Source organism: Salvelinus fontinalis, chromosome 11 (genome assembly GCF_029448725.1).
Source record: "Salvelinus fontinalis isolate EN_2023a chromosome 11, ASM2944872v1, whole genome shotgun sequence".
NCBI lineage: Eukaryota > Metazoa > Chordata > Actinopteri > Salmoniformes > Salmonidae > Salvelinus > Salvelinus fontinalis.
The window spans coordinates 57,830,752-57,844,388 of NC_074675.1; the positions used below are offsets into that span (position 1 = coordinate 57,830,752).

Here is a 13,637-nt window from a genome sequence, read left to right on the forward strand (position 1 = left end):
TACATGATTCCATATGTGTTATTTCATAAGGTTGATGTCTTCACTATTATTCTACAATGTAGAAAAGAGTAAAAATAAAGAAAAACCCTGTAAAGAGTAGGTGTGTCCAAACTTTTGACTGGTACTGTATATGTTTATACATTTTTACACTTATTTGAAATTTGAATGAACAGCAACACTATTTACACTCACTCACTCTCTCTCCCAATCTTCCTCTCTCCCTTCCTCTCTCTGTCTCTCTCTCTCACTCTCTCTCCCAATCTTCCTCTCTCCCTTCCTCTCTCTCTCTCTGTCTCTCTCTCGCTCTCTCTCTCCCAATCTTCCTCTCTCCCTTCCTCTCTCTCTCTGTCTCTCTCTCTCTGTCTCTCTCTCTCTCTCTCTGTCTTTCTCTCTCTCTCTCTCTCTCTCTCTCTCTCTCTCTCTCTCTCTCTCTCTCTCTCTCTCTCTCTCCCTCTGTCCCCACTCCATCCTCTCTCCCTCCCATCTCTCACTTTATCTCTCCTTACCTCTCTCTCTCTCTCTCTCTCTCTCTCTCTGTCTCTCTCTCGCTCTCTCTCTCCCAATCTTCCTCTCTCCCTTCCTCTCTCTCTCTGTCTCTCTCTCTCTGTCTCTCGCTCTCCCTCTCTCTGTCTCTCTCTCTCTCTCTCTCTCTCTCTCTCTCTCTCTCTCTCTCTCTCTCTCTCTCTCTCTCTCTCTCTCTCTCATCTCTCTCTCGCTCTCTCTCTCTGTCTCTCTCTCTATCTCTCTCTGTCTCTGACTGTCTCTCCCTCTCTCTCCCTCCTTCCTTCCTTCCTTCCTTCCTTCCTTCCTTCCTTCCTTCCTTCCTTCCTTCCTTCCTTCCTTCCTTCCTTCCTTCCTTCCTTCCTTCCTTCCTTCCTTCCTTCCTTCCTTCCTACCCTCTCTCCCTCTCCCTCTCTACCCCCTCTCCCTCCCTCTCTACCCCCTCTCCCTCCCTCTCTCCCCCCTCTCCCCCTCTCTCTCTCTCTCCTGTAGGCTATGTAATCCTGTTTCTCATATTGTTAGTCATTGTCTGTCTGGTGGTGGTTCTCTATATCCAGAGGAAGAAGTCCAGGGTGAGACATTTAACAACAAGTACTTGTTATCTTGTTACTATACTGCTAGAATGTATGTCTAGGAAAATCATGATCAGAAAACCCTCAGAAACTATTTGGTTGTTTGTTTATTTTTCTCCAACAGAAGTATTCGTTTGACCTGCACCTTGCGGGTTACGACCACGACACCCCCCTCACCGGAGTGGAACAAGCCGGAACCTTCGAACCCAATGGTAACCATGGTGACTGTCTGTCTATCTGTCTGTCTCTCTCTCACCTGTCTATCTGTCTGTCTATTTTTTGAATTTGATGATGGCTCTGCTGTAAGTGTGTGTTGTATTATGTTCCCAGAGAAAGCTGGAGGTTTTGAGTACGTGATAGAGGGTGGTGGTGACCACCAGGCTATGGGTCCTGTAGCCAACGGCTCAGCTGGGGAGGCGGGGTCCGCTGGAGAGAACGGTAAGGATAGATTACTCTCTGTCTCCCTCATTCTCTCTCTCTTTCTCTCCTTCCTTCCTTCCTTCCTTCCTTCCTTCCTTCCTTCCTTCCTTCCTTCCTTCTCTCTCTCTCTCCCTCTAAGAGGTCTGCTGGGGAGGAGGTAGGATGGACAATATTCAGTCAAACCTATCCTGATAAAAAGTGAAAACCTGAGTAAGATTGATACCTCTCTCTCTCTCTCTCTCTCTCTCTCTCTCTCTCTCTCTCTCTCTCTCTCTCTCTCTCTCTCTCTCTCTCTCTCTCTCTCTCATCTCTCCCCTCCCTCTCTCTCTCTCATCTCTCACTCTCTCATCTCTATCTCTCTCTCTCTCTCTCTCTCTCTTTCCCCTCCCTTTCTCTCTCTCCTCTCTCTCTCTCTCTCTCTCCTTTTTCTCTCTCATCTCTCTCTCTAACAAAAGGAGAGAAGCAGGGTCTTGGTGATAGCGATGGCGACAGCTTCGACAACTTCTGTGGCTGTTCGCTCACTCTGACTCCGCCCGTAAAGAGGGTGGGCTTTAGCCTGGACCTGGACCTGAGTGACAAGCAGTCGGACAAATCAGACAACGGAGAGCAGAATGGGAACAACAACAACGTTGCCGTGGGGATGACCCCTGACCCTCCAGGCCTGACCTTTGACCCTGTAGGTCCAGGTGACGTCTTCACTGAAATCAACCTGGATATATAGGAGACACACACACATACAGTGTTGTAAAATTGTAATGTTCTGTTGTGGTTGATTTAGAGATGAATGTAAAAAGATTCAAATAACTTTTACTTCTCTATTTGTTCTCTAAGTTTTTGATTCCGTGTGTTTTTTTTTTGTATTTCAAGATGAAAAACGAATGTTTATTGTTTTTTGTTATTCATTTTAATAATGTTTTGTGCATGATAATCATCGCAGGAGATGATGCCAAGTCACACGGTGATTGTTTTTAGAATAAAACTTCACAGAATTCTAGGCGTTGTGTCTCGATGTAATGTGTGGAGAGATAATGTGTGGAGAGGTAATGTGTGGAGAGATAATGTGTGGAGAGATAATGTGTGGAGAGATAATGTGTGGAGAGATAATGTGTGGAGAGATAATGTGTGGAGAGGTAATGTGTGGAGAGGTATTCGTTCAGAGGGGGTTTTACTCAGTTTGGTGGAAGTTACTTTGGAGTGCCTTCCGCCCCCCTCTGTAAATGTTTGTAGAGTGAGGGAGGGGTGTGAGAAAACAATCTGCTTGGAGGGAAAGAGAAGGGTGCAAGGAGAGAGGGATGGAGGGAGGGAGAGAGAAGGGTGCAAGGAGAGAGGGATGGAGGGAGGGAGAGAGAAGGGTGCAAGGAGAGAGGGATGGAGGGAGGGAGAGAGAAGGGTGCAAGGAGAGAGGGATGGAGAGAGAGAGAAGGGTGCAAGGAGAGAGGGATGGAGGGAGAGAGAAGGGTGCAAGGAGAGAGGGATGGAGGGAGAGAGAAGGGTGCAAGGAGAGAGGGGTGGAGGGAGGGAGAGAGAAGGGTGCAAGGAGAGAGGGATGGAGGGAGGGAGAGAGAAGGGTGCAAGGAGAGAGGGATGGAGGGAGGGAGAGAGAAGGGTGCAAGGAGAGAGGGATGGAGGGAGAGAGAAGGGTGCAAGGAGAGAGGGATGGAGGGAGAGAGAAGGGTGCAAGGAGAGAGGGATGGAGGGAGAGAGAAGGGTGCAAGGAGAGAGGGGTGGAGGGAGGGAGAGAGAAGGGTGCAAGGAGAGAGGGATGGAGGGAGGGAGAGAGAAGGGTCTGTAAAAGAGCGAGATATGAGGCGTGGGTTTGGGAAAGGGAGGCAGAGGAGGGTCTGTAAAAGAGCGAGATATGAGGAGTGGGTTTGGGAAAGGGAGGCAGAGGAGGGTCTCGGAGGAGGGTCTCGGAGGAGGGTCTCGGAGGACGGTCTCGGTATATAAAGGGCCTCTAGCAGCTACAGTCCTGACAGAGAGAGAGAGACAACACTATGGTTTCAACAGCAGGAGGAGAAGAGCTGGATTCTGAGTCCAGCCTTGGACATCAACACCGACACCAAACAACACCCACCAAACAGAAACGTCAACCTCTGAGCTGGATATATCTCTGTATCTGTCTCCTTCTGGATCTCTGTTGTCCGTCTGTAGAAGGGACCAACTGGCACCAATACCACCGTCGCCCCCGACCCCAGCCAGGGTCCATCATCCTGGGCAACAGAGGGCTGAAGGTCCCCCGGGGAAGTTGGGTCTACCTGGATCCTCTCTGTGACCTGGTGACCAGAGTCCTTCCAGGCGACCGCTGTTACATCACGGTCTTCGACTACGACCGTGGGGTCATACCGGGAACACTCACCCCAACGAAGTTCCTGTGCGCGTTCGAGAAAGGCCAGGTGAAGTATATGCATTTCGGGTCAAAGGTCATTACCAGGGATACGGTGAGGTTACAGGTGAGGTATGACACGCAGACGGACACGCTGGTTATACCGCTGACGTTAGAGGTCGAGGTGACCGCGAACGGTCGAGAGGTCGTGACCACGAACACACCGCTGATCGTGAGCGAGCTGGACGGGATCTCTAACGCCATCGATGGTCAGAGGTTGGGGATTCCATTCAGCGGGTTCGGTTCCGGCGGTTCCGCGTCGCAGTGTAAACTCACCTTATTGGTCGGAACGGGCGGTTTCCCCAGACATGGAACACTTTTGAATTACGTCACCAACGGTCAGCCGACGGACTGCGATGCTTTCGTCAACATGGATGTTCGCTATAAACTCACCCCTTCCTCTGACTCACCTTACATCGACTACGTCCCCATGCTAGCAGAGTTACTAGACAAACACGGGAGGGCCACACAGCAGGAGTACTTCCAGATCACAGTCAGGTTTGCATTGTTTGTGTTTTCTAACTTTGGCTTTGGGTACTATGTAGAGAATAGGGTACTATGTAGAGAATAGGGTACTATGTAGAGAATAGGGTACTATGTAGAGAATAGGGTGCTATGTAGAGAATAGGGTACTATGTAGAGAACAGGGTGCTATGTAGAGAACAGGGTACTACGTAGAGAATAGGGTGCTATGTAGAGAATAGGGTTCTACGTAGAGAATAGGGTACTATGTAGAGAATAGGGTTCAACGTAGAGAATAGGGTGCTATGTAGAGAACAGGGTACTACGTAGAGAATAGGGTGCTATGTAGAGAATAGGTTTCTACGTAGAGAATAGGGTACTATGTAGAGAATAGGGTGCTATGTAGAGAATAGGGTTCTACGTAGAGAATAGGGTACTATGTAGAGAATAGGGTGCTATGAAGAGAATAGGGTACTATGTAGAGAATAGGGTGCTATGTAGAGAATAGGGTACTATGTAGAGAATAGGGTGCTATGTAGAGAATAGGGTTCTACGTAGAGAATAGGGTACTATGTAGAGAATAGGGTGCTATGAAGAGAATAGGGTACTATGTAGAGAATAGGGTGCTATGTAGAGAACAGGGTACTACGTAGAGAATAGGGTGCTATGTAGAGAATAGGGTTCTATGTAGAGAATAGGGTACTATGTAGAGAATAGGGTTCTACGTAGAGAATAGGGTACTATGTAGAGAACAGGGTGCTATGTAGAGAACAGGGTACTATGTAGAGAATAGGGTGCTATGTAGAGAATAGGGTTCTACGTAGAGAATAGGGTACTATGTAGAGAATAGGGTTCTACGTAGAGAATAGGGTGCTATGTAGTGAATAGGGTGCTATGTAGAGAATAGGGTTCTACGTAGAGAATAGTCCAGTCCTTTGTCATTATATGCTATCTGGTTTTCCGTCGAGGAGCCCTTTGGATAGAAGTGTGTTAACAAATGCTTTCATACGTGTGTTACCATGTGTGATCCTCTGGGGTCATCTCTGGGGTCACTTCTGAGGTCATCTCTGGGGTCACTTCTGAGGTCATCTCTGGGGTCACTTCTGAGGTCATCTCTGGGGTCACTTCTGAGGTCATCTCTGGGGTCACTTCTGAGGTCATCTCTGGGGTCACTTCTGAGGTCATCTCTGGGGTCACTTCTGAGGTCATCTCTGGGGTCACTTCTGAGGTCATCTCTGGGGTCACTTCTGAGGTCATCTCTGGGGTCACTTCTGAGGTCATCTCTGGGGTCACTTCTGAGGTCATCTCTGAGGTCATCTCTGAGGTCACTTCTGAGGTCATCTCTGGGGTCATCTCTGGGGTCACTTCTGAGGTCATCTCTGGGGTCACTTCTGAGGTCATCTCTGGGGTCACTTCTGGGGTCATCTCTGGGGTCATCTCTGGGGTCATCTCTGGGGTCACTTCTGAGGTCATCTCTGGGGTCACTTCTGAGGTCATCTCTGGGGTCACTTCTGAGGTCATCTCTGGGGTCACTTCTGAGGTCATCTCTGGGGTCACTTCTGAGGTCATCTCTGGGGTCACTTCTGAGGTCATCTCTGGGGTCACTTCTGAGGTCATCTCTGGGGTCACTTCTGAGGTCATCTCTGGGGTCACTTCTGAGGTCATCTCTGGGGTCACTTCTGAGGTCATCTCTGGGGTCACTTCTGAGGTCATCTCTGAGGTCATCTCTGAGGTCACTTCTGAGGTCATCTCTGGGGTCATCTCTGGGGTCACTTCTGAGGTCATCTCTGGGGTCACTTCTGAGGTCATCTCTGGGGTCACTTCTGGGGTCATCTCTGGGGTCATCTCTGGGGTCATCTCTGGGGTCACTTCTGAGGTCATCTCTGGGGTCACTTCTGAGGTCATCTCTGGGGTCACTTCTGAGGTCATCTCTGGGGTCACTTCTGAGGTCATCTCTGGGGTCACTTCTGAGGTCATCTCTGGGGTCACTTCTGAGGTCATCTCTGGGGTCACTTCTGAGGTCATCTCTGGGGTCACTTCTGGGGTCATCTCTGGGGTCATCTCTGGGGTCATCTCTGGGGTCACTTCTGAGGTCATCTCTGGGGTCACTTCTGAGGTCATCTCTGGGGTCACTTCTGAGGTCATCTCTGGGGTCACTTCTGAGGTCATCTCTGGGGTCACTTCTGAGGTCATCTCTGGGGTCACTTCTGAGGTCATCTCTGGGGTCACTTCTGAGGTCATCTCTGGGGTCACTTCTGAGGTCATCTCTGGGGTCACTTCTGAGGTCATCTCTGGGGTCACTTCTGGGGTCATCTCTGGGGTCACTTCTGAGGTCATCTCTGGGGTCACTTCTGAGGTCATCTCTGGGGTCACTTCTGAGGTCATCTCTGGGGTCATCTCTGAGGTCATCTCTGGGGTCATCTCTGGGGTCACTTCTGGGGTCATCTCTGGGGTCATCTCTGGGGTCACTTCTGAGGTCATCTCTGGGGTCATCTCTGAGGTCATCTCTGGGGTCACTTCTGGGGTCATCTCTGAGGTCATCTCTGGGGTCATCTCTGAGGTCATCTCTGGGGTCACTTCTGAGGTCATCTCTGGAGTCACTTCTGAGGTCATCTCTGGGGTCACTTCTGAGGTCATCTCTGGGGTCACTTCTGAGGTCATCTCTGGGGTCACTTCTGAGGTCATCTCTGGGGTCATCTCTGGGGTCACTTCTGGGGTCATCTCTGGGGTCACTTCTGGGGTCATCTCTGGGGTCACTCCTATGGTCATCTCTGGGGTCACTTCTGGGGTCACTTATATGCTTTAATACGTGTGTTACCATATGTGACCCTCTGGGGTCATCTCTGGGGTCACTTCTGAGGTCATCTCTGGGGTCACTTCTGAGGTCATCTCTGGGGTCACTTCTGAGGTTATCTCTGGGGTCACTTCTGAGGTCATCTCTGGGGTCACTTCTGAGGTCATCTCTGGGGTCACTTCTGAGGTCATCTCTGGGGTCACTTCTGAGGTCATCCCTGGGGTCACTTCTGAGGTCATCTCTGGGGTCACTTCTGAGGTCATCTCTGGGGTCACTTCTGAGGTCATCTCTGAGGTCACTTCTGAGGTCATCTCTGGGGTCACTTCTGAGGTCATCTCTGGGGTCATCTCTGGGGTCACTTCTGAGGTAATCTCTGAGGTCATCTCTGAAGTCACTTCTGAGGTCACTTCTGAGGTCATCTCTGGGGTCATCTCTGAGGTCACTTCTGGGGTCACTTCTGGGGTCATCTCTGGTGTCCCTTCTGAGGTCATCTCTGGGGTCACTTCTGGGGTCACTTATATGCTTTAATACGTGTGTTACCATATGTGACCCTCTGGGGTCATCTCTGGGGTCACTTCTGAGGTCATCTCTGGGGTCACTTCTGAGGTCATCTCTGGGGTCACTTCTGAGGTCATCTCTGGGGTCACTTCTGAGGTCATCTTGTGTGATGTATTCTATTCAGGATCAGACAGGGTATCACCAACAGCCCTCCCAGACCCAGCTTTCTCACCATGATGATGATGGAGGTACACCAGTTATTGATTCATTGATTGATGGATGGCTTGAGTGATTGATTGATCGGTCAATATATTTATTCAATGATTTGTATTTAAACAATTATTAACACGTACACCATATCACAATCACCCAACAACAAGACAGCACTTTACAAGTGTAAAACACAACGATACAACATTGATCTGTCCTATTCTGATCAAAATATTGATTTATGTATTTTGTTACAATGTTTATTCCCTATATAGGTGGACCAGTTTGTGATGACGGCCATCACAAGTGACATGTTGGCAGCGGAGGACGCAGAGTCCGCCTCTGATGACCTCATCTTCATCATCCTCACTACGTTGGCTCCGGACCAGGGTGACATCATCAGCACGGACGACCAGAACCAGCCAATTACGTCGTTCCGTCAGCGGGACGTCAAAGACCTGAAGATCGCCTACAGACCGCCAGCAGAGGCGAGTCTTGAGTATTTGTATATTGTGTTAATTTTTCCAATTACGTTATTTACGACGTATCTTTGGAGTGACCAAAGTATTTCAAATGTGTTAAATTTAAATAAGGTTAATAGTGTAAGAACATAGTAAATAGAGTAATTGTTGCCTCAGGATTCTGGTCATCCCTCTGAGAGGATCGTCCATGTAGAGTTGGAGGTGATGGATTCAGACGAGGTCACTTCAGAACGGTTCTCCTTCATGATAGTAGTCAAACCCATGAACACACTGGCTCCTGTTGTCACCAGCAATACTGGACAGGTACACACACACGCTCACACACACACTCACACACACACACGCTCACACACACACGCTCACACTCACACACACGCTCACACACACACGCTCACACTCACACACACACACAGCGCTCACACACACACACACACACACACACACACACACACGCTCACACTCACACGCTCACACTCACACACGCTCACACACACATGCTCACACTCACACACACACACACGCTCACACACACATGCTCACACTCACACACACACACGCTCACACACACACGCTCACACTCACATGCGCCATCAAATTGTGTAATTGTACGGAAAGTATTCAGACCCCTTGACTTTTTCCTCATTGTGTTACGTTAAAGCCTTATTCTAAAACGGATTAAATAAATAAAAATATTCAGCAATGTACACACAATACTCCATAATGACAAAGTGAAAACAGGTTTTTAGAAATGTTTCCAAATGTATAAAAAAACAAACAGAAGTATCTTATGTACATAAGTATTCAGACCCTTTGCTATGAGACTCTAAATTGAGTTCAGGTGCATCCTGTTTCCATTGTTCATCCTTGAGATGTTTCTACAACTTGATTGGAGTCCACCTGTGGTAAATTAAATTGATTGGACATGATTTGGAAAGGCACACACCTGTCTATATAAGGTCCCACAGTTGACAATGCAATTCACAGCAAAAACCAAGCCATGAGGTCGAAGGAATTGTCTATAGAGCTCCAAGACAGGATTGTGTCGAGGCACAGATCTGGGGAAGGGGACCAAAACATGCCTGCAGCATTGATGGTCCTAAAGAACACAGTGGCCTCCATCATCCTTAAATGGAAGATGTTTGGAACCACCAAGACTCTTCCTAGAGCCGCCCGGCCAAACTGAGCAATCGGGGGAGAAGGGCCTTGGTCAGGGAGGTGACCAAGAACCCAATGGTCACTCTGACAGAGCTCCAGAGGTCCTCTGTGGAGATGGGAGAACCTTCCAGAGGGACAACCATCTCTGCAGCACTCCACCAATCAGGCCTTTATGGTAGAGTGGCCAGACGGAAGCCACTCCTCAGTAAAAGGCACATGACAGCCCGCTTGGAGTTTGCCAAAAGGCACCTAAAGGACTCTCAGACCATGAGAAACAAGATTCTCTGGACTGATGAAACCAAGATTGAACTCTTTGCCTGAATGCCAAGCGTCATGTCTGGAGGAAACCTGGCACCATCCCTGGGAGACTAGTCAGGATCGAGGCAAAGATGAACGGAGCAATGTACAGAGATCCTTGATGAAAATCTGCTCCAGAGGGCTCAGGACCTGAGACTGGGGCAAAGGTTCACCTTCCAACAGAACAGTGACCCTAAGCACACAGCCAAGACAACGCAGGAGTGGCTTCGGTACAAATCTCTGAATGTCCTTGAGTGGCCCAGCCAGAGCCCGGACTTGAACCCGATCGAACATCTCTGGAGACACCTGAAAATAGCTGTGACACTCCCCATCCAACCTGACAGAGCTTGAGAGGATCTGCAGAGAAGAATGGGAGAAACTCCCCAAATACAGGTGTGTCAAGCTTGTAGCGTCATACCCAAGAAGACTTGAGGCTGTAATCGCTGCCAAAGGTGCTTCAACAAAGTACTGAGTAAAGGGTCTGAATATTTATATATATATTTTTTTATTATTATAAATGAGCAAAACATTTTTTTTTTTAAGTGTTTTCTTTGTCATTATGGAGTATTGTGTGTAGATTGATGAGGGGGAAAAAACGAGTTAATTAATTTTTAGAATAAGGCTGTAACATAACAAAATGTGGAAAAAGTCAAGGGGTCTGAATACTTTCCAAAGGTACATAATGTCTTATGAGGCCTCTGGCATTATCAACCTCTTTCTCTCTCTGTCCTTCCCAGATGCTGTTCAAGGGCCAGTCCAGACCGCTGTCGTCCAACCATAACCTCCGAATCAGCGACGAAGACAACCTGTCAGACGTCAGGATCACCGTCCTCCGAGGATGTAAACACGGCGTCCTGACCGTCCTCGGGTCGCCTCTCGGGTCACCGCGGCAACGGAAGTTCTTTACGCCGGCGCAACTTGACGGCGGAGTGGTTGTCTACGAACACGACGGTTCCGAAACGTTCTCCGATAACATCCTGTTTCGCATGACGGACGGGCGATTCGACGTCGACTTCCTGTTCCCAGTGACGATCGTCGCCATGGACGACGAGGCTCCGGTCATCAATGTCAACACCGGGTTGATCCTGTCCCGGAAGGAGACCAAGATGATATCATCGGTGGTTCTAAGTGCGACGGATGTTGATTCCGAAGTCTCGACATTGAAGTTTGTCCTCGTGGCGCCGTTCTCGACCATCGGACAGGTGAGTTCCTTGATTCTTAATGTATGTTGCCTTCATTATTGTATTTTGTCTGGAACTTTGTGATTCTTCTTTATGAAAAGCATTGTATTATTATTATATTATTATTATCAGGTGTTTCTCAGACAATCACACCCACCTGTGGACCTCACTGGATGGACATTCAACACCACCGAGCGAGTCTACGAATGCGTCGTCACCGAATGGCTCCAACGAGACATAACAGACGGTAGGCTGTTCTACCAACACACCGGACCTCGTCTCACCTCCACCTTCACTGACCAACTAGTGTTCCGTTGCCAGGACGACAACGTCCCTCCAAACCAATCAGGCGACAACATGTTCCTAGTCAGAATCCACCCGGTCGACGACCTCGCGCCGGAACCCTTCCCCGGTTCCACTCTAGTCCTGACCGTTAAAGAGTACCAACTCACTCCGATACAGAAGACGTGTTTACGTTTCACAGATCTAGACTCTGACGACAGAGACCTGAGGTATATTATTGTTATCCCACCCACTGACACAGACCAGAACCACCCAACACCACTGGGCCATATCGTCCTGACTGACAACCCGGATGTTGTTGTCACTGAGTTCACCCAGGCAGAGGTCAACCACCTCAAAGTCGCCTATAAGCCACCCGATCTGGAGTTGGGAACCACTCCTAGAGTGGTACAGTTCACCTTTATTGTGAAAGATACAATAGGACACTCTGTAGATGGAGTCTTTACTATCAACCTGCAGCCAGTGGACAACAAACCCCCAGTCGCCAAAACTGGTGTCGACCTCAACGTCAATGTAAAGAATACGTATGTGTTCACTAAGGATGTGTTGGATGCAACAGATCAGGATACGAGTGCTGATAATATCACGTTCATCGTGACCCAGGTTCCAAAGTTTGGTGTTCTGAGATGTGTTGGTGTAGACCTGTCCGTTTGGAACAATTTCACCCTAGCAGACATTCACAGGGGTGTGGTAGTGTACATTCACCGTGGTAACGGTCCAGGAAGTGATGTTGTAAAAGTGGACGTTAGCGATGGATACCACAAGGTTCCCGTGACGATCAGAATCAACATTGTTACTCCGGCTGTCGTGGCAACGGCACCGACGGCCCCTCCAACACCGGGAGAACTACATATAATCATAGAGGTAAACGAGAACGGACAGATTCAAATCACAGGAGACAAAGTCCAGGTCAGCGGCAGGATGCACGTTGATGACCTCACCTTTCTCATCGAACAACCGCCTCGCTTCGGGGTCGTCCAGGTGCAGGGCGCGCCCTCTGATAGGCTGACGCTGCGTGACATCCTCGACGGCCAGGTGACCTATGTCCACACCAGCGGCGAGGTTGGACCTGGGAAACACAACGACACCTTCACGCTCACCGTGATTGGTCCGTGGATCTACGGGGGCAACAGGGTCATTCAGAAGGTCAAAGTTCAGGTGTCGATACTTCCTATTGACAGCGTTCCACCCATACTTCGTGTCGGGGGTCTGTTAAAGGTCACAGAAGGAGAGAAGAAGGTGGTAACAGTAGAGAACATCAGAGTAGAGGACTCTGACACTGACGCTGACGTTGTTCTCTGTACCATCCTGGTCCAGCCGACATTCGGATACTTAGAGATCACCTCAGCCAGTCCTGGCTCGGAGAAGTCCAGAGCGGGAATCGCTGTGACGGCGTTCCACTTCCGAGACGTTCGACTCGGGAATGTGGTCTACGTTCAGAGTATACATAAAGGAACGGAACCCGTCGAGGATAGGACGACGCTCCAGTGTTCAGACGGAATCAACCAATCAGAGATCAGCATTTTGACCTTTGTGATCTTGCCAGACAATGATGAGGAGCCTCAGGTGTTCACGCGAGAGTTCGTGGTCATGGAAGGGATGAGCCTCGCGGTCGACGTTCCGATCCTCAATGTGGTCGACCTCGACGTTCCGGGCGATGTTCTGGAATTCGAGGTCGTGGTTCCTCCAGAACACGGGAAGATCGTCCAGCACCTGGCGACAGGGACCGTTATCGTTGTGACGTTCACCTTGGATCAGATCCGAAGCGGTTCCATCTTCGTCTACGAACACGATGGTTCCGAGACAAGACACGACAACTTCACGGTGAAAGTAACGGACGGGAAACACGTCGTAGAGAAGAAGGTCATCGTCACGGTGATACCGGTCGACGACGAGACCCCTCGCCTGGCGATCAACAATGGGCTGGAGGTGGAATTCAGTGAATGGAAAGTCATCACCAATAAGATCCTCAAAGCCACAGATCTGGACTCAGAGGACAGGACTCTGATGTTTATCATCCGCCAGGGTCCGGGGCAGGGCTGCCTGCAACGTCTGGTGTCTTCAACTTCATATCAAGGTTTACTGTCTTACATTTCTTCCAAAAAAATTTTATTTTATATTGTCAATAGCTGACAGTAACCAACATTCAGATCAACAACAACATAAAACAGACAACACACAATTCAAATGTACATACAATATTCAACTATATTAGCGAAGTCAATTACAGTTATAATTGGAAGTAAAAAAAATAGCATAAAACAGAAGGGCTGTGAAGGTGTTCTGAAAGTTAACCATGTTAGAGCAGGAAGATCGGAAGAAAATAGTATTTTACTCTACTCAACTGATTACTCTGGGCCTCCAAATGCTATCCTCAAT

General features: G+C 49.0%; 1 protein-coding gene across 1 annotated transcript in view; it reads left to right on the forward strand.

The window, feature by feature from the left end:
• Positions 1-3,296: 3,296 nt before the first annotated feature.
• LOC129864763 (FRAS1-related extracellular matrix protein 2-like) overlaps positions 3,297-13,637 on the forward strand; it is a 90,511-nt gene continuing 80,170 nt past the window's right edge. The window contains exons 1-7 of the mRNA XM_055937056.1: positions 3,297-3,432; positions 3,645-4,374; positions 7,815-7,878; positions 8,116-8,328; positions 8,479-8,625; positions 10,512-10,976; positions 11,088-13,308. Coding sequence (XP_055793031.1) covers positions 3,297-3,432; positions 3,645-4,374; positions 7,815-7,878; positions 8,116-8,328; positions 8,479-8,625; positions 10,512-10,976; positions 11,088-13,308 — 3,976 coding nt within the window. The remainder of the gene's footprint in view (positions 3,433-3,644; positions 4,375-7,814; positions 7,879-8,115; positions 8,329-8,478; positions 8,626-10,511; positions 10,977-11,087; positions 13,309-13,637) is intronic.